A 24,303-nucleotide genomic window follows, 5' to 3' on the forward strand; every position below is an offset into this window, starting at 1 on the left:
GTCCACCATAAATCTGGGCCCTGGGGAAGCTGGGGGGACAGTGGGCAGTGCTGTTTTACTCAGCTCACTGCTTGGACCAGCAGCTCCAGCAGGGGGCAGCAGAGGGCTGAAAGGGCCCCAGCATCACTTGACTCCAGAACCAGCAGAGGGCCCCCAAGAGACCGGGGACCAGACGGCTTGGACCTAGCGTGGGGCTGCTGTCTTGGCCTTATGACCAGTCCAAGGTTCCAGAGGTCGTCGGTGCTCCTTCCTCATCAGAGAAGAGGGTCAGAGGACCCCATCCCAGCCTAGTACAGACTAATCAAAAAACCCCACAGAGGTTGTTTCTGGTGTTCAGAGACCAACTATTTTCAAATACAGACTGCACATACCCCAATATAATCTGGTGGGGGTGGGGGAGAGGCAAACGCAGGGCCCCCAACTTCAAACTTGGTGAGAGTCAGCCGCGGCTCACTCTCACCCCACTCCACCCCATGGGAGCTGGTAACAGCTGGCCTCTTTCTCATGGTTACCGTGACCACCACCATCCCCTCATTTTAGGGGGGAAGGAAAGCTTTTGTTTAACAAGATTCAGAGGTTCATTTTAAATTAACTTCAGGTAAGCCAGAGAGGCTACAGTCTGATAAACTCTGCCAGAGAAAGACAAGGAAGACAAGCGGGAGGTCGATCGATCGGCTGACTATATTGACAAGATACTGATTGGTTACATGTTGAAGAAAACATACAAAATACAGAAAAAGTTGGTTCCATCCCCTCCCACTACCGCCCCCTTACCCACCCCCCCCCCAAATACTCATCATCGTGATTTGGTCAGAACAGGGCTCAGAGCCAGAGGTCAGGGTGACCAAGGACGAGGGGGAAGGGGGCTGTGGGCAATGGGCTCGTGGCTGTCACAATAATGCTGTGGTAATGCTGTGGGTTCCTTCCCAGCTGTGAGTCAGGGGGTGGGGGTGGGGGGCGCTGCCGCCTGCTGACAGCCAGCTGAGGGGAGAGCTGCCCTCCCTCCCCTGGCCCCAGGGCCTGCCCCCCACCCCGAACCAAGCGCACTCCAAACACAGTAAGGATATGGCTGCTCCTGCCGGGCCTGCTGCTCAGCAGGAGGGGGACGAGGGTAACTGCTCCAGCCCCGCCTCCCCACACACCAGGCCCGGGGAACAGGGGCCCGTGGCTCCTACCAGCAAGGAAGAGTGGGAGAGCAGTAGAGAGGGCAGGAAGTGGGAAGAGCAGATCATATATATTAAAAAAGTGACTTAAGACTTAAAATTGAATTAGTATTTGTACAGAAAGGTGCAGGTGGAATAACTCACTCCGGCCTATGATCAAAACGATATGGAGAAATCATGGTGGACCCCTCCCCCTGCCCCCCCAGCGGTGGCCCGCGTCGGTAAGTGCGATTGGTTAGAATGGATTCCAGTCGGGTCCGTTGAGGCGGAGGAGGCGGGGGCAGTGGGTAGGCGAGGGGGGCTCAGTTGCTGCAGCACTGGCTCCGGCTGGCGGGGTTGTTCTCCTGGAGGTCCACGCCTCGGTTCCGGCCCGGAGCACCAGTTGCATTCTGGGACTCGTTCTTGGGAAGCTTCTTAGCTGTTTGGGAGAGGAGGGGAAGATGTGCATTTGTGGGGGAACCCTAGTGCTCTCCCAAGTCTGCTCGGATGCCACCCAATCAGTGACAACCCCCACACCAGTGGCTTCGCGTCTGTGTGCCAAGTGCGTTCTGGGTCTTTGAGGAAACTGAGCCAGAGAGGGGTTAAATAACTTGCCCAGGACCACAGAGTTAGTACGTGGTAGAATAAGGATTCAGACCCACACAGGATGACTCGAGAGCCAAACGAGCCAGAGGAAGTGGGTAGGGGGATGGTGATGTACAGTTTCAGGTGGGTGGTATGCTGCAGGGTCAGGAAGTGAAGCGGTGAGACTCTGGCTCAGGCTTTAGAAACTTCTGGAGTGAACTATCTATATCTGAGAATCGGATGAAAAAGAAAACAATTTTATCAAAATATCAAAAATGGTAAAAGATCTGTTGGTGAAAGGACCCCACAGACCTACTAGAGCAGTGGTCCCCAACCTTTCTGACTGGTTTCATGGAAGACAATTTTTCCAAGAACTGGGGTGGGGGGAGTGGGGGGTGGGATGGTTCAGGTGGTAAGGCGAGCAACAGGGAGTGACGGGGAGTGGCAGATGAAGCCTCAATTGCTCGCCTGCCCCACCGCTCACCTCCTGCTGTGCGGCCTGGTTCCTAAGGTGGGGGGAAGGACCCCTGTACTACAGAACAGCAAGCAAGTAATACACCCTGGGGCTGGGGGAGGGGGGCTGAGGCAACTTACCTATTGCCATGAAAATCTCATTCACGTTCATCGCAGTCTTTGCTGATGTCTCCATGAACAGCAAACTGTTGTCCTCTGCATACGCTTGTGCTTCCTGATTTGGATGGAGGTGAGAAAGTGGGTGGGAGGGAAACACTGACAGGTGGCAGGGGCTGAGGCCCAGGATAAAAATCTTCCCTGATCACAGTGTCTTCCACACAATAGAGACAACACAGGGGTTTTCAGGCCTAAGGCTCCCCTGCTCTGAGTTCCCCACTTCATATACAGTACCTCTCAGCTCACACACATCAGCAGATATTTGACTCAGCTCTCCACAGAGCCATTCTGCCTTTTGGCTCTTCCAAAGCACTAGGCTAGGAAATATTTCTAGAAAGTTACCCTACAGATACTCTTGCACATTTGGACAAAAGTATGTGTATATTGACTATGGCACTGTTTCCAGTTTTGCAGTTACACACAACCTAGAACTTGGGGGAAGGGAGATGGAGTTTCTTGGGGTAGAGACCCAAATTTCATCCTATATACCTTCTTCTTTTTTTTTTTTTTATTTATTATTTTTTTGGGGGTACACCAAGTTCAATCATCTGTTTTTATACACATATCCCCATATTCCCTCCCTTCCTTGACTCCCCTGCCCCTGGAGTCCCCTCCACCCTCCCCGCCCCAGTCCTCTAAGGCATCTTCCATCCTCGAGTTCCTATATACTTTCTTATACTCTTTGAAATTTCCTATGTGCACATATTACAGGAAAAAGTCTCTTTTTCACTGTTTCGTTAAAAAGTCAGTTTACAGAAAAAAATAAACTGAAGCTCCTGCTATCCGCATGCACCCACCCCCCACCCCTACTGACAGAGAAGGTGGAGCGGCAGACAGCACTCCCTTTAGGCCCGTGCTGGAGCCACGAGGGGACCGCAGACAGAAGCTCCCCTGCTGCCGCCCAGCGCAGCCCTTCGCAAAGCCCGAGCCCCCGGGGAAGCCCAGTGGAGCCGGCTCGTCCTCCCCGCGAGTCTGGTCCACCCCCCACCTGGAACTCCACAGCTCTCTTGCTGGCCAGGTCCGCCTTGTTGCCTGCGAGTGCAATGACGATGTTGGGGCTGGCCTGCCTCTGCAACTCCTTCACCCAGTTCTTGGCTCGTGCGAACGTATCCTGGGGAGACAGGGCCAGATCATCAACGGGACAGAGTGGGCATTCTGCCCAGCGCCACTCACTGGAGAAGCTGGAGCTGGCAGAGCCAAGGTGTCTAAGATGTCACCACCCTAAAGATTCTGGTGAGATACCCCCCAAAACCAGAGGAAATGTGCCCACACCCCATGCAGGAATAAAGGGTCGAGAAGCAAGGGGAAGTCTTTACTGTGTTGGTGATGTCGTAGACCACGATGGCGGCCTGGGCCCCCCGATAGTACATGGGGGCCAGGCTGTGATACCGCTCCTGTCCAGCTGTGTCCCAGATTTCAAACTTGACTGTTGTGTCGTCCAAGCAGACGGTCTGTGTGAGGAAGGCCGCTGGAAGAGGGAAGGTGGTGTTCTCAGGCGTGAAGGAGCCGAGAAGACACCCCCACACATCTGCACCGTGCCATCCAGGCTCCGACACTTAGGAGCCTTCTGCTGAGGTGGGCACCACAAACCCCCAACCCGGCAGCCGAGGCAGCCGAGCACGGCAGGCGGAGCTGGGGTTTCTGTGCGTCCAGGGGGCTGGCGGTTGCACAGACCCAGCCAGGCAAGAGTGAGAGGAGAAGGGAAGCTGGCCTGTACTCGAGCCATTTTGGGAGCCCTCTCTGAAGGACAGCGGCAAGGGGCAGGAGAAGGCACGTCCAGGGGAAACCTAGCTCCTAGCACAAAAGGGTGGACCCACACGCCTCCTCCTCCTCCCTCCCCTCAGAGAGCAGTCCCAGTCGCTCTGTCCCAGCCCAGGGGTGTCACTGGCCTTCGGTGTCCTGAGGACACTCTCACACACTTTGCTACGCTGCGGAACACTGCAGTACACCCTGTGCTACTGCCAGGCGGGGGCTGGGTGGCCTGCTTCCCACCGCCCCTGCCACCTCCAGGCACGCTGGCTAGCTGCCACCCTCAGCCTTGCCCTGAACTTATTCCTGATTGGCATGAGCTTCAGGGAACACAGTGACCCTATCTTTGGCCTGAGGAGGCAGGGGAACACACAGAGCTTGCGCACGTGCTTCGCAGGAGGAGTCTCGCAGCCGGCACAGGCAGGTGGGAGTCCCGCAGGGTCCCACACAGCTCTGTGGTGGACGCCTGCTCTCCTTGTTGGCCCTCCCCCCACCTCCCTGAGGGACCTGGGCCACCGCCTCACTTCCCCCTCTCCAGCTCCTGACTCGAGTGCTGAGGAGGCAGCAGAAGACTGCTGACACGGCCCATTTTGTTTCCAGCTGCCTGGAAACCTCCTACCAACCAACAGGGTAGAAAAAGGATGACTCAAGCCCAAGGTCGGCCCCAGCCCCGGTCGGGGTGTGTACTGGCCACTGAGGCAGGAGGCGGAGTCCAGACCCTCACGTGCTAAATGCTGACCACTGGGAAATCAACGATGGGCTCTGAGCTCAAGAAGGGGTAAAGGCCAGCTTTAAACACCAGCCCCCTCACGAGGCCATTTCCTCATTCTGGACCTCGGGGGAGGGCAGGGTAGATGCACTGCCTGGTAGTGCTAAGAAGAACCCTCAGAGATCCAGACCCAGCCTCTCCCTTCCCAGGTGAATGGAAGGGTGTACCTAGAGCCACACAAATAAATCAAGAGGCGGAACCAGGAGAGGAAGGCAGGTTTCGAGTCTCAGCTAATTCTTACTAGCTGCTTGTTGGACGCTGACATGGAGACCAGCGACTGCATTCGATTTCAGGGCCCAGATGAGGCGAGGTGCTGCCACCCCAGGCATGCTCAGCCTCTGGGCAGTCCGCTTCCCTCCTCAATGCCAAGGCACTTCTTCGGCTTCCCTGAGGCCACGCCCTCTCCCTCAGGCCCACTCACCTCCAATTGTGCTCTCCTGGTACTCATGGAACTGACCCTTGACAAAGCGGAGGACGAGGCTGGATTTGCCCACCGCAGACTCCCCCAGCAGGACCAGCTTAAACTGGCAGATCTTGTTCCCAGCAGCTGGTCCGTTGGGTCGCGCTGCACCTCCCCGACCCGCCATGGCCCGTCCCGCTGTAATGGTACCAGTGAGCGTGGGGGCGGGGGCCGGCGCTGTGCAAAGAGGCACTTAGTGGGGAGGGGAGTCTCCAACTGCGAGGGAGAAATCAGAAGTGCTGGGTTAGTCCAAAGACTGTCGCGCGACGAGTCGTTCTTAAACCACAGGTCACTCCCTCCGCCCTCCTTGATGGCCTGGCTAACTGCCTCCCCTCCCCTCACCCCCTGCCTCACGCCTCCAGAAGTTAGGACATGAGCCCTAACCAGGCTGTACCACGCATCTCCTGGCCCTACAACCATCTGACAGTAAAGAGAAAAGTGGTCTTTTAACTCCAGGCTCACAGTTCTGAGCAAACACACTGACTTCCCAATCCCAGATATGTACATTCACATACAAATAAACACCCACAGGAGAGGAACAGGCATATGCCAGCCTGGCGACAGTTAAGTCAACAGGCAACATGGGGTACCAAGAAATGGCTCAGGAGACACAAGGATCTAGCTCAGCAAACAATGGACGGCTGGTCTGGTCGCTCAGATCACAGCCTGCCTCTGTGCAAAGCCAGAGTGGGTGGTGAGGTCGACCAGGGAACGGGAAGTCCCGGTAGAAAGCTCCTCAGACAAGGTGCTTGGCCAACCTCATGGGCACTCAGGGAGCAGGGCCTGGCCAGGTGCAAGTCGTTATCAAAAGAGCCGTTTTTCCTGCCATCTCGAGAAGGACTGCCCGACTTTCTCGGTGTGAGGCTGGACTGTGCACTGGAATCAAAGCCTCATTTCACTCCCTCATCCTGAGCCTCTTCCCCCCAGCTCTCTCATTTTTGATGGGCCAGAAGTCTCACACACATTAAAAAACCAAACAGACACAAATCCAAACACACACCACAGCCAGCGAGCTCTGCTGGCAGTCAGAACAGCTGCCAAATTTCTCTTTTAAATAGAGACCTCAGTTCCATTCTCCACTGGCAGAGGCAGAGGGCGATGCCGAGGGAGGACAGGGGGAGGGGTACCCAGACCTGTGCCCCTGGCAGCTGGCGTTCCTGCACTATCTTACTCTCAGTTAGTGGTAGCTTCGGCGGTGCCTACTTTTTTTTTTTTTTTAAGTTTTGGAACTGCAAAGAAGGATGAGGAGCCTATCTCCAGAAGCCTCTAGAAGACTTATACTAAAAGGTATCAGAAGTACACAGAATGTTTGACAAATAAGCACTGTGAGTAGGTACTGTGTCCTAAACACTCTGTATGGTGTTTGAACCTAAGCTGAGAAGAAAAGGTTTTGATGAGACGGCCCTTCGCCAAACAGCGTCTGTGTAGGAAGGGTCTTTGAAGCAAGACAGCCCCGACCTGCCCCTGAGCCCGGGGAGCGTGTTCCCTGACAGTCAAAGGACGGGGTGTGAATGAAGAGGGGAACCTTTGTGGGAAGCAATGGTCTGTGCTCATGCGAGAAGCAGGCACAAAGGGCTTGCTTTGTGCAACCTCAAATTGTTTCTCCACATCCAAGTTCTCCCAGCAACTCGTTTAAAAAGTGAGCTTCGGGAAGGGTGATTCACTAACCAGGAACAACAGTTTCCTTTCTGGATAGCACTCAAGGAAAAGAGGTTTGAAGTGGGGGCCACCTATTCCCCAAGAGTACAAGGAAAAGTATGGGGGGGGATCTCAATTAGTGACAAGAAATGCCAGTTTTGAAATATTTTATAGTTTAAGACGTTCTCTCTTTTCATCCCAGTCAATGATGTCGGCAAGACTCTACACTATGGCCACGGACGTACGGTCTGTGCTTTCGGCTCCTTTGCCGCCTTCCTCTCAATGTCCTGGACACACGGAATTCAAAGAGCGCTCACCAAATGCAATGATTTTCAGAGACAGCTAACATTTTACTGGATAACTGCACAACTGTTATCTCCTTTAAGCTTTAAAACCATCTCCCATTTTTCAAATAAACAGCCTGCCGCTCAGGTGTTAAATGCCCTGCTCACGGCCACCCAGTACTTGATGACGGAGCCTGGACGCCAGCCATCCTCCCGCTGTAGGGAGAACTGTGGAGGCAACGCCCACCCTCTGTGTTTGATTTCAGGCTGCTGGGTGAATGAGACTCTCTTTTGGTGGCAGCAGCTCTGCTGGCCCAGCACGGGCTGGCTCTGGCTGACAGTCACAGTGATCCTGCAGTCCCTGTGTATTCCCGCCACCAGTGGGAGGAGCTGCTCAGGGCCAGGCCAGGCGACAGTGACAGTGGGAAACCACAGTGGAATTACAGGTTGGTTATTACCACGAATCCATGTGACACATCATCTTGGCCGGACCACAGAGTGTGGCTGGGGCACTGGAGAAGGAGGTATGAACAAGTGGGGAGAGGGAAGCACAAGGTGAAGACTCCGACTCCAAGAAAACCAAAGCCTCTGGGGCTGAGGGCTACCGGCGTGGAGGGTAACCAGCGACAAGTCAAGAGAAACAGAGGTAACGTCTAAGTCTCGCTCCTATCGCACCAGTGCATTTCCAAACCTAGCCAACAAAATGTGATTCTTTAAACAAGCCAGAAGAGACAAATAACTGTCATGCAGTGGTTCTCGACCCTGTATGCACAACAAAATCACCTGTGCAGCCAGCCCCTTGAGGTTCCGATAAAGGTTTGGAGAAGCGCCTGGTGTCTACCATTTTTCAAGCACTGTTAGCTGCTCCGCCTAGCACAAACTGCCTGGTGACATGTTCTGCCTGGGTGTTGGTCCTGCCTTCCACAGACACCTGAGCAGGCACACACAGCATTTTTTTAAGGCCGGTTGCCTCGTGGTTTTCCTGGCCCCACTTAGTGATCACATGCGCAGAGGTTTTGAACCTTCCCAGACAATAAAGCACAGAGGAGGTTGATTTTGCCACGAAGGGCACACGGAGACATGCAGGTGCCTAAGACAGGCAAAGGCCACATTCAGAGCCCCAGGAAGCCCTATGCCCTCCCCTCCCAAGACTGGGAAACCAGAGACATGCCCCCTGGCAGGCGGCAAAGGTGAATTCACTGAGCTGGCCTGCTGTCTGCAGGCAGGAAGCCCACTGTGGGAATCTTTCCTCCTGAACCAGCAGCTAGAATTACCCACAGGTGCAGTCAAGTGATGGAATTATAACACAAAATGGCATAATAAAAGTCTTCTTTTCTTTTAATATTTTTTTTTTTTTGGCCGTGCCGGGCACCATTGTGGTATCTTAGTTCCCCAACCAGGGACCAAACCCATGCTCCCTGCACCGGGAGCACGGAGTCTTAACCACTGGACCGCCAGGGAAGTCCCCAGTAAAAGTCTTCTTTCAGACCAAAATCCAATTCCCTTTAAGAGCTAAAGTTGTGGTCAGTGTTCCTTATAAGATACAGAATAGGCCAAAATACATATATATATATATACACACATATATATAGATATACGTATTTAAAATTTAAAATCAGTTTCTCCGGCACCAGGAAAAACACATGAGTGGGATGAATTTCCTCCTGGATATTTTCATGAAGCTACTGAAATGGGCAGAGCTTCAGACCCACTGTGAGGGCCCCTCCTTGCCATGACCCCCCTCCCCCACGCTCCAAATCAGAAACCTGGTTTGTTCAGAGACCATGAGAATAAGCATCACTCCCAACCTCATGTCTTCATGCGAAACGAGAGAGAATTCAAGGATGGGGGCACCTTACACCCTTCCCCAAGGGGCACACGAAAGGGCAGAAGGGATCCGAGCTCCTCAACACTCCGGCCCGTGAACAGGCACAATGGGCACATGCCCAGCCCGTCTTGGGGCCAACGGGGGAGAGAAAGAGGAAAAAAGGGCAGGACACGGCTCTTCCCCGCTCTGGACACTATAGGTCAGTGGGTCTCAAACTTTTTTTCATCAGAATCACCCAGGGTGTTTAGAAATTAAGCCTGACCAACTGAATCTAGAATCTCTAGAGGTGGAGTCAAGAAATCAACGTTTTTAAAATAAGTTCCCCAGGAACTCCCTGGTGGTCCAGTGGTTAGGACTGAGAGCTTTCACTGCTGAGGGCCCGGGTTCCATCCCTGGTCAGGGAACTACGATCCCACAAGCCATGTGACGCAGCCAAAAAAATAAAATAAGTTCCCCAACTGATTCTAGGTGGCTGATATAAGCCCAAGAGCTGCAGTTGACACAGGAAGGAGGGAGGAATTCAAGAGACAGAAAGGCGTCCCTCCCCCCCTCTCCCCCCCCCAATGGGTACCGTGGACAATACAGGTGGATCAGGCTGGGGTGGGGACTGGCTGTTGGCTTGACTTAACACCTGAAGCCTTCTCCAAGATGCCAGATGCTGCTGCAAGGTCGCCCTCCCCTCAGCCTCCACTTGAAATGTTCACCTTTCTCTTCTCTAATCCATGAAGTCACCCACTTCATACTCTTTGTCCTTTCTGGTAAAGAGTGAGCAATTCCAGCTGGTGGGTGTCTCCTGCACTTCCTGTTTGCTTCAGCGACTTCCTCTAGCTGAGAGTCCCGGCACAGCTTGGAGAGTGAGCAGATTAGGGAAACCAACCAGATTTTGTTTTGGCCAGAGGCTGGGCTGCGACTCTAGACTTGCTCACTCAAGGTGAGCCTGGGGCCGGGACAGGGAGAGGAGCGGGGAGAGGGTGGTGCTCAGAACCCAGCAACCCCGCCCAGGGCCCCTGGAGGTGGTTCTGGCCAGTGACGCTTCAGCTACACGTTACTCTGGGTAAGAGCATTCCTGACTATTTAGCACTCTGAGAATTAGGCGAGAGGACATCAGAAGCAACCTGTTAGCTTAAAGAGAATAAATGAACAAATCAGGGGACGCAGGAGAGGTAATTAGGTTTAAAACTAAGGTGGAAGACATTACAAAGCTCAGAACAGCAGAGATGATTTACCCATAGACTCAAGAACACAGCGCATCCTCAAAGGGGAAAAGCATCACACTGGCACCCAGGACCAGAGGGCAGACTCACAGCAGGACTTCCCAGTCCTCAAGCTGGTTGCAGAGCCAGAGGAAAGAAGCACCTAAAGCAACACAAGCCAAGAGCCCCACGAGGTAACCATGCCCTTTCCGAGCACAACTCAGTCCGGATCTGGGAGCCTGAACTGGGCTCGGTTAAAGCCTGGCTCCACCGTTTACTAGCTGAGTGACCTTGGCCAAGGCAGACAAGTGACTGCTGTCAGCTTCAGTCCCTTATCTGTAAAATGGTTATTACTTAATACCAAGCACACAGGGTTGTTAAATGAAATAACACATGGTGTGCACGGCACAGTACCCTCCTGAAGGTGAGGTTCTAACGAACGGGAGGGTGTTATACTACTGACAGCCTAACTAACTAGCTTTCACTCATTGGTTGTCAAAGCTCAAAACTCTTCACAGTTACAGGGAAGGAGATGAAGGTGAGCCAAGGTGACCTGCCCAGTGTCAGAGCCAGGTGGTGGCAGAGCCCGAGCCCAGGACTCATAATTCCAGCAAGGCTCCCCCGTCAGAGGTAGAAAACCCAAGAATATTAATAATGTCATTACATCCACTAAGAATAATGGGGCCACCACCTTCTATCTATGCTTTACTGAAATATGGCATTTACGGAAAAGAGAGTTTGTATCAAATTTAAAAAACATGCTGCTGGATAGAAAAGTTCTATATCTTGATTTGGAAAGTAGATACATGGATGTCTACAAATGTAAAAATGCACTTAAGATTTGTAAGCTTCACTGTATGTAAGTTACACGTCAATAAAAAGGTTAAAAATGCTACTGGTATAGAATTTTGCATATGGCAATGAAAAACGAAAGCTTAGAAATATGATGCCAATCTAGCTCCCCTTGTACATAAAATATTTTGTCTTAGTATAAAAAATTTCAGAGTAAAGACAATCAAAAAGATGATGTCTGGGATTTCCCTGGCAGCGCAGTGGTTAAGAACATGCCTGCCAAGGCAGGGGACACGGGTTCAATCCCTGGTCCCGGAAGATCCCACATGCCACGGAGCAACTAAGCCCATGAGCCACAACTACTGAGTATGCGTTCTAGAGTCCGTAAGCCACAGCTATTGAGCCCATGTGCCACAACTACTGAAGCCCGTGCGCCTAAAGCCCGTGCTCTGCAACAAGAGAAGCCACAGCAACGAGAGGCCTGCACACCGCGACAAAGAGTAGCTCCTGTTCACCACAACTAGAGAAAGCTCGCGTGAAGCAACAGAAGACCCAATGTAGCCAATAAACTAAAAAAAAAGTCTGAATTAGAAGAGGACCGAAAGAGAACAAAGATACCCAAACGAATAAGGGGCAAGATAGCAGGATTCAGCACAAACAAACGTGCCTGCTGCATACATGTTAAGAACATATTTATTGTCTGTACTTAACTGTGGGCTAAAGAATTTTAAAGTTGTTTAAAGCTTCATGACAGTAAAAAGAGAAGCCAATGCTGATGCCTCTTCAGCGGGGTGAAAGAGGTTACAACGGTGCGATGTTCTGCACTCCCCAACCAGTCCCGAGCGTATGTGCAGAGGGAAAAGGGGTTGAGGGGTGGAATCAAAGAGAGGGGTGTCTTTCCTGTGTGACCAGGACTATGGAATTGCCACGCAGAGGACCTGTGTCTCACCTGCAATGTGTCACAGAAGAAGCTGGGTCCTGGAAGCCAGGAGCTTAACAGCGCAGGTTGAGATTTGGGGAGAATGCTGACGAGGTGTGTCGGGCCAGGGCTGTAGCATCATCCCACCAGTAAGTAGGGGGCTTAGGGGAGAATGCAGCAGGAGAGGAAGGGGATGCTGCCTTTACACAGCCACTGCAAGATGACTCCCTTTCCAGAGGGAAGGGAGGGAAATCATCCCAGAGGGAGACTCACCCCACTTTCAACAATAAGACTCTACTGGGGCTGAGTGCCTAGACTCCAGCACCACAGTGAGGCCTGTGAGCGTGGAGCCCACCAACACCTGCAAAAGGGGCCGGTGCGCAGGGGCGCCAAGAGGCTTAACCCCTGGATACACATGACCGAGTGGTCCTTCCCCGGTGTCCGGGCTGAACCTGGAGCTGTACCAGGAGCAGCCAGGACAGAGCACAGCTGCTCCTGCAGCCCTCTCCCTTGTTGGGAAGGCCGGCTGTGTCGCTGAGCACAGATGCCAGGTGGAGCTGGGTGGAAGCCACCCTTGAGGACGGACCCCCAGTCTCCCAGGGCCCCCGCCCCAGCAAGAACACCAAGAAATCCTTCCCTGATCTCCAAGCTGCTTTCTCAGCTCTCCACCACAGATGGGCTCCCTGGAGGGGCAGAGAAGCAGAGTCAGCGCTAACTTTCAGGCTGAGGATGAAAACCTCCAGTCTCTCTCTTCCTGTGCCCACAGGGAGGAAGGCTGCTGGGGGGCAGGGGCTTATCTACATGGATCTGCTGACATGGCCTGGCTGGTGTGGCTGCCTGTACCATCTCTGGAAGGGCCCTGGGATTCAAGGACAGCTCTAGGGTTCTCATTCACTGGCCCGGCTGGCCACAGAGGAGCCAGGCACTTGAGGGGCGGGGTCGTAGGAAAAGCCAGCCAGACAGGGGTCTGCCTGCAGCTGCACCAGGCAAGGCGCGTGCTGCCTCCTGATTCAAAGAGGCATCGGGGGGCTCTCAGCCCTACCACCGCCACTCCTAAGAGACTATCTCCCTAAGAGGGCCTGGCCTCTGGCTCAGCGCACCTCAGCCAGCAAGGCTGTGGCAGACTCCGGCCCCGTGTAGGGCAGCTCTCTAAGAAGCCTCAAGCAAAAGCCCAGTTTGAAGTGTGGCACTATTGGTGGTACAACCCACACACATGTCCAGCTACAGGGCATGGGGGGAGGGGATGGGAGCAAGTCTGTGTGGTAGCTCCCCTCCCCTTCCACCGCCCCAACTCTTCACCTGCCAGTGCCAGGTGGCATGCAAAGGAGAGAGCCGGGCAAGGCTCAGCTTCTTCCCTGGGCCCAACCTATACCTGCCACGGTCCCAGGATGGAGCCTAAGTCACACGGAAGCCAGTCAGGATCGCTGTAGGATACCAGCTGACCCACAGGCCTCACGGTTACTGTTTGAGCTGTTCGTGCTCACGCAGTTCATTTCCTCGGACAGTGCTAACCAGGATCTCAACAACGCAGGCCCCTTCAAGCCCTCTGCCTCGGGAAGGTCTCCGCAGGGGCCAGGGGCACCGGCCTGGACAGCTGCTGCTTCTGCTGATGTCCCAGGCCCAGAAAGACTCCAAGAACCTCTGCTGGAAGTCTGCTGGGCAGCTACATGTAAAAGAACGAAATCAGAACACTCCGTAACACCATACACAAAAATAAACTCCACATGGATTAAAGACCTACATGTAAGGACAGACACTATACAACTCCTAGAGGAAAATATAGGAAGAACACTCGTTGACATAAATCACAGCAAGATCTTTTTTAATCCACCTCCTAGAGGAATGGAAAGAAAAACAAAAATAAATACGTGGGACCTAAGGAAACTTCAAAGCTTCTGCACAGCAAAGGAAACGATAAGCAAGACAAAAAGACAACCCTCAGAATGGGAGAAAATATTTGCAAACGAATCAACAGACAAAGGATTAATCTCCAAAATATATAAACAGTTATCCAGCTCAATATCAAAAAAACAAATAACCCAATCAAAAAATGGGCAGAAGACCTAGATAGGTATTTCTCCAAAGAAGACATATGGATGGCCAAGAGGCACATGAAAAGCTGCTCCACATCACTAATTATTAGAGAAATGCAAATCGAAACGACAATGAGGTATCACCTCACACCAGTTAGAATGGGCATCATCAGAAAATCGACAAACAGTAAATGCTGGAGAGGGTGTGGAGAAAAGGGAACCCTCTTGCACTGTTGGTGGGAATGTACATTGATACAGCCACTATGGAGAACAGTATGGAGGTTCCTTGCAAAACTAAAAATAGAGTTACCATATGACCCAGCAATCCCACTGCTGGGCATATACCCAGAGAACACCATCATTCAAAAAGACACATGCACTCTAATGTTCATTGCTGCACTATTTACAATAGCCAGGACATGGAAGCAACCTAAATGTCCATCAACAGATGAATGGATAAAGAAGATGTGGTACATATATACGATGGAATATTACTCAGCTGTAAAAAGCAATGAAACTGGGACATTTGTAGAGACATGGATAACCTAGAGACTGTCATACAGAGTGAAGTGAGTCAGAAAGAGAAAAACAAATATTGTATATTAACGCATATATGCGGAATATAGAAAAATGGTACAAATCAACCGGTTTGCAAGGCGGAAATAGAGACACAGATGTAGAGAACAAACATATGAACACCAAGTGGGGAAAGCGGGGAGGGTTGGGGGGGAATGAATTGGGAGATTGGGATACCAAATTGTACACTCTAAATATATGCAGTTTATTGTAATGTTAACTGTATCTCAATAAAAGTTCTTAAAAAAAAAAAAAGAAACTCAGGGTCATCAGCAGCACCTGTTTATCGAGCTACTGGTACCAACAACTGACACCTCTCACAAACCCTCCTGCCTTTACCAAAAAAAAAAAAAAAAGAAAGAAAGAAGGAAGAAAGCAGGTTTAAGTTACCGCCCTCTTTGTTTTGCCCTCAGCAACTAAACAGAGAGCAGAGGGCAGAGGTCATGCTTCAGAGGCGAGCAGGGGAAAAGAGAATCAGGCATCAGATCTAGCAAAACCAAATTCCTCCTGCTCAGACACCACACACGCTATGGTCAGAGGCTGCCCAACTAACAAGAAACAAGGTCAAAGTTCCTGCTGTGGGATCTGAGGGACGATGGCTGCTCTCAGGAGCCTGGGTACCCAATATGTTAGGCTGATTTTTGTTTCTTAATTTCTTGTTGAACAAAATGTAGAAGGCTGAAGTGAAGAAAACAAGCAAGGAATGGGTCTCAACAAGTTTCAATGAATGGATCACACTTCTGCTTCATGGACCCAAATTTTCATGACTGCTGTGGGTGGCAAGAGGTTGGAAAACTTGGGGGCTTGACGGTTGGGAGTGAGAAAGTAAGAGAAATTCAGGGCACTGTTGCAGATGAAACGATCATGCTACAAAATTCTCAAAGGCGGACTATGGGTTTCCCTGTGTTTAACAGCACATGACATCAAACCTGACAGACAGTGGGTGTTCATAAATGAGGTGAACCCAGCCTGTGAGGTACGTACAGTCCGGTTAGGGCAGCTAAAGCCGTCCATACACATCCACCTGCCAGACATTCGGGTCCCCTAACAGAGTCACAGCCCAGCAGAGGAGACACCTCACCACCCCAGATAGGACCTCTTAGGTTCCTTCTGCACAGGGGTGAAGAGCGCGAGTGCTGGAGTCAGACAAACTTCAGTTCAAGTCCTAGAGCCACCACTTCCTAGGGTGACTCTGTGTTGTGTCACTGAACCCATCTCCTCCTGGGTAAAACAGAGAGATTAGTGCCACCCATCTCCTGGGGCTGCTGTGAAAAGGATGCATTGAAGACTCTTAGCAAAGGGCCTGGCTCAGAGGGAGCTCTCAGTAAATAAATGTTCACTGTGGGGAAGTCGCTATGAAGTAGATTCCTGGAATAAACATCCAAACACTATGTACTGCTTTTGCTTCCAGTTTCCCTGGATCCCATTCTTCAGAATGGGGTAGGACATTCTTCAGAATACTGAGTAGGACAACAGCTCTAGTCTGAATATTTTTGTTCCTCTCTCAAATGCCTATGTTGAAATCCTAGTCCCCGCTGTGATGGTATTTGGAGGTGGGGCCTTGGGGATGTGAGGCCTTGAGGGGAGAGCCCTCATGACTGGGATTAGTGCCCTTTTAAAAAAGGCTCCCAGAAAGCTCCCTTGTCCCTTCCATCATGTGAAGACACAGCAAGAAGTCAGCCGTCTGCAACCCGGAAGAGGGCCTCCACCTGAACCCAACCATGCTGGCCCCCTGATCTTGGACCTCCAGCCTCCAGAACTGAGAAATAAATTTTCTTGTTTATAAGCCACTCAGTCTGTTGTAATTTTGTAAAGCAGCCTAAACAGACTAAGACAACAACTTTCACCAGCGCCCTAGAAAAAGGACCAGCTCACAACTGATGTCCTATGTCCTGTCAACAACCATAACCTTGTATTCTCTGGAGAGTGGCTTCCAAAGCCACAAGAATGGAGGGTGGGGAACCACCACCATCCAAAAAAAATCAACACTGAGTTAAAGCCCCCAACCAGGCAAGCCATGAACTCTTAAAAAAAAGAAAAGAAAAAAAGTCCCATGACACAAAACATTTTAAAGCCCGAATGCCATTCTTCCATCTCAAAGCCTCTTTCAGGAAAGGGAAGAAGTAGTTCAGTTGTGGAGAGGGGGAGGGGACAGTGTTAGGACAGCTGACAAAGACACCAGAGTTCCTTTTAAAAAACCAGGCTGCAAATACCAGAGGTTTGGAAATTGGTGTCATTAATCACCACAGCCCTCAGAGCAGCTTGGAGAGCAATATGATGACTAGGAAAGCAGCCAGGGTTAGGGAGGCCACCCACGCCCTCCCCCACGCCTGGGACGTTTCTGACAGAGCCACCTGAAGGGGACACACACGGAGCTATGAATAGAAGGCAAGAGGCTTGTAAACCAACTCCTGTTAAGATCCCAAGTTAGTGTTTCCAGCAGGGCTCAAGTTACACATCTTCAGAGGGATGACAGTACAACGGAAGGATTTAAGCTATTCAATGATTCAGGATCACAGCTCAAAGTGACAGCCTGCCCTGAGCCTGCCCGAAGCCAAAAACCCTTCACAAACCCTCCCAAAGGGGAGGTCTGTTTTTGAATGGCAGCAAAAGAACGCTGGCCCAGACCACAGGGACTCGCCCACCAGACCCAGAGTCCTGGAAGGTTTGGCTGGAGAACTTAACACCTGAAATATAGAACGATTATGTACCTCACCTTCCCTACTGGATAGTAAACTCCAGAGTAAATACCAAATCCAACCATTTTTGGATCAGTCAAAAAGCATGAGGCAGGGGTAGGAGAAGTGTGGAGACGCAACTGCCTGCCACTGCGTCAGCTCCCAGGAGGCTCCTGGGGTGGAGCTCCACCTCACCTACCTCTGGAGGCTTCAGGGACTACGACTAATGACCAACCGACTAACCGTCAGGAGGAGAAACACCTTGAGCCCAACCACAAAATTCCGCATCAACATACCTGAGAGGAAACATTTGCAAAAGAGGGAGTGGCCTTGGAGAGCCAGCTGATTTTAGGACCAGGGCAGGAAGTACACAAGGTAAGCCTGGGGCATCTTGTACTGCCGAAAAGTAAGGAAGTGCTAACAAAAATGAAAACCAAAAAAAAAAAACCCCAAGTGATGGGGGTAGGTGAAAGGAAGCTAAAAGAGCTCCCAATGACCGAAGCTGGAACAATGTGAACAATAAAATAAAGTAGTGTTGGATTATAAACCAAAGTGTAAAATAAATGCTCACCAGTCCACAGTGATATAAATAACTGAATAAATAAATGGGGGAGAACAGACAAATCTGTGTACGAGAATCCCAAATAACTCATGTAGATACCCTGCCCTGGAGGAGAGGCGCATAACTGGCCCCCCTCAAATGTGGGCTACACAGAGGGACTTCCTTCCAAGGAGGACAGCACGGAAAGGGGGAGGGGAGACAGTAACTTCACCGTGGAGAAGCCTGACAAACATCACCTCAGCCAGGTGACCAAGGCTGCCGCTGACAGCGGTAAGTCACGTTGACCGTACGTACCCTTGACGTGACGTGGTGAGAATGGCACTTTGCCTCTGTGGTCTCCCTCTCCAAAACCCATAGCCCCAGTGTAACGATGAGAAAAACATTAGACAAATCCCAGCTGAAAAACACGCTGTGAGATATCTGACCAATATTCCTTAAAACTCTCAAGGTCATCAACAGCAAGGAGAGCCTAAGACACTGTCACAGCTGAGAGGAGCCTAAGGAGACATGACTAAAGGTAAGACTGACTGAAGGTAACGTGGTGTCCTGGCTGGGATCCTGGAACCAAAAAAGGGCACCAGCTAAAAACTAAGGAAATGTGAATAAAGTATGGACCGTAGTTAATAATAACATATCATAACTGCTTCATTAATTGCAACAAATGTACAATACTAACGTAAGATGTTAATCACTGTGGAAACTAGGTGTGGGGGGTTGAGAGAAAACTCTACTACTTTTGCAATTTTCCTGCTGGCATGGCCTTCTTAGGCCCACCCTTATTCAAGAATGAGCCTTGTGCAGATATGCCAAGGAATACCCATGGACCAGAGCTGAGTTCACTTCCATAGCCCTTGCCGAGCCCTGACCTGGGGTCAGTGCTGCCTCACCACACAAAGCGGCAGGGGCGCAGTGACCAGGTACAGTGTGCTGGAAGGTGGTCAGCAGATGCTAAGCCATGCTGCCCTTCCTGATGAAACCTGCGTTGAACGTGAAGATTTGGGGCGCTCTACCCTCTGGAAATTTAGCCTCTGACCTGCCTCTGCCCCCTCTATCATCTGTACTGTAACATTCATCCTGTTTACCTATCTCTTAACTATGAGCAACTCTGTGGAGGGTGGATGAAGACATGGCTCAAGCTTTGAGATCAGAGGGATGTGAGCGTGAATCCCAGGTTCACCACATCTGCGCTTTGTGTGTTAGAGGAAATGGGCAGGCATTTGCTTCAAGGGTAGGTTTGAACGTCTGCCCTTTCCTTGGACAACCACACTGGGGGGTCTACTATGCTCAGTGTCATGGTGGGACTGGACACAGAGATAAAACAGGACACGATCGGCGCCCCCACAAGGCTCATAGGCTAGACAAGGAGCAATGAGAGGATTCTCTCCTTGCTCTGCCACTCACCATGGAGTCCCCACCATAACCCGGGGACTGAATGCAGCACCTTCCTCCTGGGGCTGTTGTGAGGATCAAAGGAGAGTGCCTGGCACATGGGAAGCAAAGCTCAAAAAGTTGAGCTTTTATTTGGATTACTGTTCCTATATACAAGAGATGGGGACATTTACTCTGAAAACTAATCTCTTATAGCACCAAGCTCTTCATTCAGAGGACTCCTTAAGAAATATTCCAATTCTCCTCTGCCAAGGCTCTTGAAAGCACTATTACCTGGCTTGGGTGACATCCTAGTTCACAAATTCTACCTGAATCGGTGCGTCTCAAATGGCCCCAATAAAAGTACCCTGACTCAAGTTGGGGGCGGGGCGGGGGGATGCAAAATTCCAGGAATCTGGGAATTGAACCCAAAGCAGCCTGCTGAAACCAAAATATTGTCCTCAAGTTTTCTGTTTTAGCTTAAATACATGCAAACTTTGCATTCCAATCTATAATAGATCCAGGATTGTTGTAGTATAAAAATGTTTAAAACGGAGTAAGACTGAAGTGCCTAGAAGATGCAAAGATCTGTGGCTCTGCGTATCCACTGGGTCTGAGAACCCCAGTGGGAGGAGCACAGTCCTGGCCTTAGCATTCTTTTCAGTAAAATGGGAACACAACCCACAAGAACTCTGCTCACCATCTATGGAACAACACAACATGGGAGCCACCCAGCAAAGCACCGGGCATCACCGTGAACACTGGTAGAAATGTTGACTCAGAATCCTAGGGATGAATTATGATGTACCTTCAAAGCTCCATGGACCTTGGGAGTATCTATCCTGTGCCAGAGAATGGACTAGCTTTACCCTTTGTTTCTAATTGGGCAAAGATACTTTGTATCTCCATTTTACAGGAAGAAAGAGAGGCTCAGAGGTCAAGTAACAAGCCCAAGGCCCCCCAACTGGTAAATGAGGGAGTCCAGACCACAGCTGAGGCCTGGTTGACTCTAAAGCTCCAGTGCCTTCCACCCCACCACGACGCCGCTCTTTCTACCAGGCATGGGTTGGAAGAAAAAGAGTCTTTCTAAGAAGTACTTGGTTGGTGGGGCTGAATTTAAATTTCTGACCTTACTCTGTGTTTCCATGTAAATTCTAGTGAAAGGAGCCCCTGGTGGAGAGCCACTTTCTTCCCATTGCAAGCAGTACGCAGCACCAGAGGAGAATCGCGGGGCTAAGCAGAGGCCAGCTCCACCAGTTCTCTCGCCTTCCATCCTGCCCAGAGGGACCCCTGAGTCCACTCACTTTTACTTTCATTTTCTAGCCATCACGACTTTCAGGTTCCCAAGAAATTAATGGCATGCAGATGTGAGCAAATTTTCAGGCCCTGGAGAGTCCTGACTTGGGACTCATAACTGTCATGGTCCCCAGAGGCAGAGAAGAAAGATGACAGGAGGGTGGGGTAGGGGTGGGGAAGAAAACTGGAAGCAGAGGAGGAGTGCCACTGCTGAGGATGCTAAAGAATCTGCACCTGGGCCACTGCTTGCTCAGCCGCACAGCCATTCCTTCCACAAACAGACCAGAGGACCCGCTCTCAGGGAAGATGAGGCACATCTAATCCCAAGACCCAGCTCTACCATTTTCTAACTGTGTGAACTAAGGCAAGCTACTCAAATTCCTTCAGCATCACCTCTAAAGTGGAGATATAATCCCCACAATCTCCCAGGACTCTTGTGAGGAACATGTGTGAAAAGAACCTGGCAACTTTAGACTGATTTATAAAAATTAGTTGTTACCACCCTTCTGGAGTATAAAGGCAGAAAAAGGCCCACGCCCACTGGTTGTAAGAGGCAAGACAGGAGAGGAAGGGCATCAGAGGGGAGGGGCTTCTGTCCCACACATAGCCCTCCCTCTCTGCCAAGCAGTGTCAGATCTCTGCTGGGACTGTATAATCTCTGGATGCCAGAAGTGGCCGCCTAACCACCCAAAGGCACTGCTGCCTTCCTGTCTCTGAAAGGGAGAGCTTCTTCAAAAGCCTGCTTCAGAATTAGAGCTGGGAGACCAAGTCCAGACAAAGAAGGGCCCCTCGGAAGGCTGACCAGCCTCATCCTGGGACTCCCGAAGAGTTCCGGAAACTACAGCCCATTACTGAGGAGGTAAGTTTGCTCAGAGACCAACGGCTGGTGAGTAGCTGGCCTCTCTGGCCCTGCCCCTCAGGGGCACAGAATGACCAGATTTAGAGAAACTAGGTTGGCCACAGGAGTCTCCAACAACCCTCCAAAGAAATCCATAGAGAGAGAGAGCCTGTGATTCCACTGTTGACCCTAACAAGGTTTTCGTGTTATTCGATAAAAAATGAAACAAGTGCAACCCAAGTCTAGCTCAAAAGTTTGCAGGAGTAAGACCCTGGTGATTGTCCAGAAGAGGTCAAAAAGATCTCAAGGCAAAACAACTTTAACACTTATAAGTAGCATCCAAGGGCAGTAAAGATGGCCCAGAACACTGAAGAGATACAGAAATTCCCAAAGATTGCATGGCCTTGCCTCCCTGCCTCCACTGTAGATAGCAAGGGTCAGTCATGGATTCAGAGTCAGGCTGCTCTCATTAAGGTACAGTCTCTGGCCTGTACTTTGGCCACATAACAAAGAACCTCCCAGCATGGTCTGAGACAGCAGCCATTTCACACACCTAAGTCCCAAGCAATGGACAAGGATCAGATGTCAGTACGGGCTGTCTCTCGGAAAAGCTGGGGACAATCGGCACTTTCTGGCACGTGTAGGAATTCCTTGGGCTACAAAAATAAGCACATTAAGAATCCAGAGGTGCCACTGTGATCTCAACTTAATCCTCTATAATCCACAATTTACTTGGTCAAGCCCAGAAGGGAATGGAGATAGACCCTGGGACTAAAAGTGGTGTGACCTGTTGATCAGAGAGAGGAGTGTGTGTGTTTAGGGGTGGGAAAGAGAGAGCCCAGGACTCTTCAGCTACAGACTCCTTATTTTTGTTTTTTTTCCCTCTAAAGACCAACAGACAGCAGTCCCAGGAAGAGCAGTCCCTCTGAGGCGGCTTGGAACCACTCACGTGCTCTGGAAGGACAGGGCTGAGACTCCAGCCAGGGGGTGGAGGAGGGGAGAGAGATGATAATGAATGGGCAGATCCACCCTGATCTATGTGATCTGTAGCTAGGATTGAGCAAACCTCAGCTGAATTGTTCAGAGGCAGGAAAAGCCAGCGATACACTCAGAGAACAACACAACATAACTAGAGGACAAGGCCGGGGGCCGAGGGGACAAGACAAGGAGAAGACAGCTTATTCCTTAAGAGTGACCCAGACTTTAAACTCTGCTGAGATCCTGGGTGGCTCTCTGGCTTGGGGAAAGAGAGGAAGTTCAGGAGTTGTGGGAGCGGTCTCACCCAGGACCCCCCCCCCCCCAAACCCCGCCCCAGCCCCAGGAAATCGAGATAAAATTCCTCTAGGGCTGCAGAGACAACTGTTTTTGTGGAACGGGGCCGGGGGGTGGGGTGGGGAGAAAAAAGGCGACAGACAACAGTCCTGGCTACCTCTAACAGAGAAGAGGACAGGCTCCTCCACACCTGACAAAGATTCCTCCAATTCTGGGAGCAGAGGGAGAGGAACTTAGGGTCTCTCCCTCCCACAACCGGACCGGACAGGTCAGAGAAGAGCCAAAAGGGTTTCCTAAGGCTCACGAAGGGCAGGTAAGGGAAGGAAAGAAGAGATCCCCCGCTTTGGCTCGACGACTGGAGAGCCCCTTAAGAGGGGGCTACGGGTCGGGGGAGGGGTCAGTATCCCCCTAAGCCAGGGTTGGGAGGGAGGAAGGGCTGCCTCAGAGAGGCTTCAACACGAACAAGATACTGGGTCCCACGACAGGCACACTCACCGCGGCTCCGGGGCGGCGGCGTTACTTGGGGCCGGTGCTCGGACAAGCTCCGCTCCTCTCCCCCCGGCGGTGTCCCAGGCTCCGGCCTCCACTTCCGCCTTTCAGCCGCTCCGGATCCGGATCTCCACCTCCGACCCGCCCCTCAACACCCAGGTGACTGACAGGGCAGAGAGACCAATGGGAGGCACTCTTGGCCGACTCTCAGGCGGTCCAGACGTGGGATGCGGGAGAGGCGGGAGAGCGCGCGCGAAGGACGGCGGGACTTGTAGTTCGCAGAGCTGGGAGGAGCCTGTGGCCTCTTGGGACTTAGGCTTAGGGTGGAGCCGGCAGCGGGCTAGGCGGAGCCCGGCCGGGAACTTTTTAAGGCCAGGCCTACCCACAGCATCATCGCGGATTCCAGGCGCCCCGAGGGGAAGCGGGTGGCGGAGCGTTGTAAGAGGGCAGAAAGCTGTGTGTGCAGATTTGGGAAAGGAAGAACGTGGTGTGAATGAATATGCACGTGAGGCCGCGTGGAGAGCACTCGCTAACCAGGAGAAGCCGCTGTCCGCGCTTTCGGACCAACTCAGTTCTGGGAGCCCAACTGTTGGGGACATTCTGAGATGGGGAAGATGATGGAAGCGCTATAGAAAGGGCTCTTTGGAGGCTACTAGGTGAGATCACAGGGAGAGCCCTTGCTACTGACCAGCCGTAAACCAGGACCCTCTGCCTTTGGCTCAACCGCAACCTCCGTCTCTGCCCCTGCCTCTCCCACCCACAACCAGAACCGGCTGTTGGCTCTGATGCCAAATACAGAGCCAGACCCCCTTGTGCCTCAGCTCTCCCCATCCATCCATAAGTGCAGACTGGAACCACTTCTGTTTGTCCCCACTTTGCCCCTCATATGGATCAGGACTCTTTCTATTTTTTCTGCTCCCCTCAATGTGTATTAGGACCACTTCTGCTTCTGCCCACCCCCAACCCCCAACACAGTATCTCCTCTGCTTCTGCATCCCACCCCCAAGGACACTACTCAGAACCTGTATGGAATCAAAGCTCACCCCAGAGACAGCTGTGGGCATTTTTCCTATGATACCAGCCAACACCCATCAGACCCTGGAGCCTGAGTTGGAGAATCGACCCGGCAACCTGTCTGGGACAACCTGCCACAAGACCGCCCACATCTTGTTCCATCTGGTCACCAGGGTGCCTCTTTCTAA

General features: G+C 51.6%; 1 protein-coding gene across 1 annotated transcript; it reads right to left on the reverse strand.

Annotated features, from left to right (window-relative positions):
• Nucleotides 1-662: 662 nt before the first annotated feature.
• On the reverse strand, nt 663-23,233 carry RAB5C (RAB5C, member RAS oncogene family). The gene is made up of 6 exons (XM_057716127.1): nt 23,108-23,233; nt 5,297-5,551; nt 3,674-3,825; nt 3,346-3,468; nt 2,322-2,415; nt 663-1,581 (listed from the first exon to the last, which is right to left on the reverse strand). The coding sequence occupies exons 2-6, from the start codon at nt 5,460-5,462 to the stop codon at nt 1,466-1,468; spliced, it is 651 nt and encodes a 216-aa protein (XP_057572110.1). The 5' UTR covers nt 5,463-5,551; nt 23,108-23,233; the 3' UTR covers nt 663-1,465.
• Between the last annotated feature and the right edge of the window lie 1,070 nt (nt 23,234-24,303).

Source organism: Hippopotamus amphibius, chromosome 17 (assembly GCF_030028045.1).
Source record: "Hippopotamus amphibius kiboko isolate mHipAmp2 chromosome 17, mHipAmp2.hap2, whole genome shotgun sequence".
NCBI lineage: Eukaryota > Metazoa > Chordata > Mammalia > Artiodactyla > Hippopotamidae > Hippopotamus > Hippopotamus amphibius.

What these genes read in the sequence shown, in the direction of transcription:
- RAB5C (XM_057716127.1), bottom strand. Translation starts at nt 5,462, where the DNA reads ATGGCGGGTCGGGGAGGTGCAGCGCGACCCAACGGACCAGCTGCTGGG. An exon ending in TCTACGACATCACCAACACA is followed by an intron (nt 3,469 to 3,673) that starts GTAAAGACTTCC and finishes CTGTCTCCCCAG; the next exon opens with GATACGTTCGCACGAGCCAA. An exon ending in TGAGATTTTCATGGCAATAG is followed by an intron (nt 1,582 to 2,321) that starts GTAAGTTGCCTC and finishes TCTCCCAAACAG; the next exon opens with CTAAGAAGCTTCCCAAGAAC.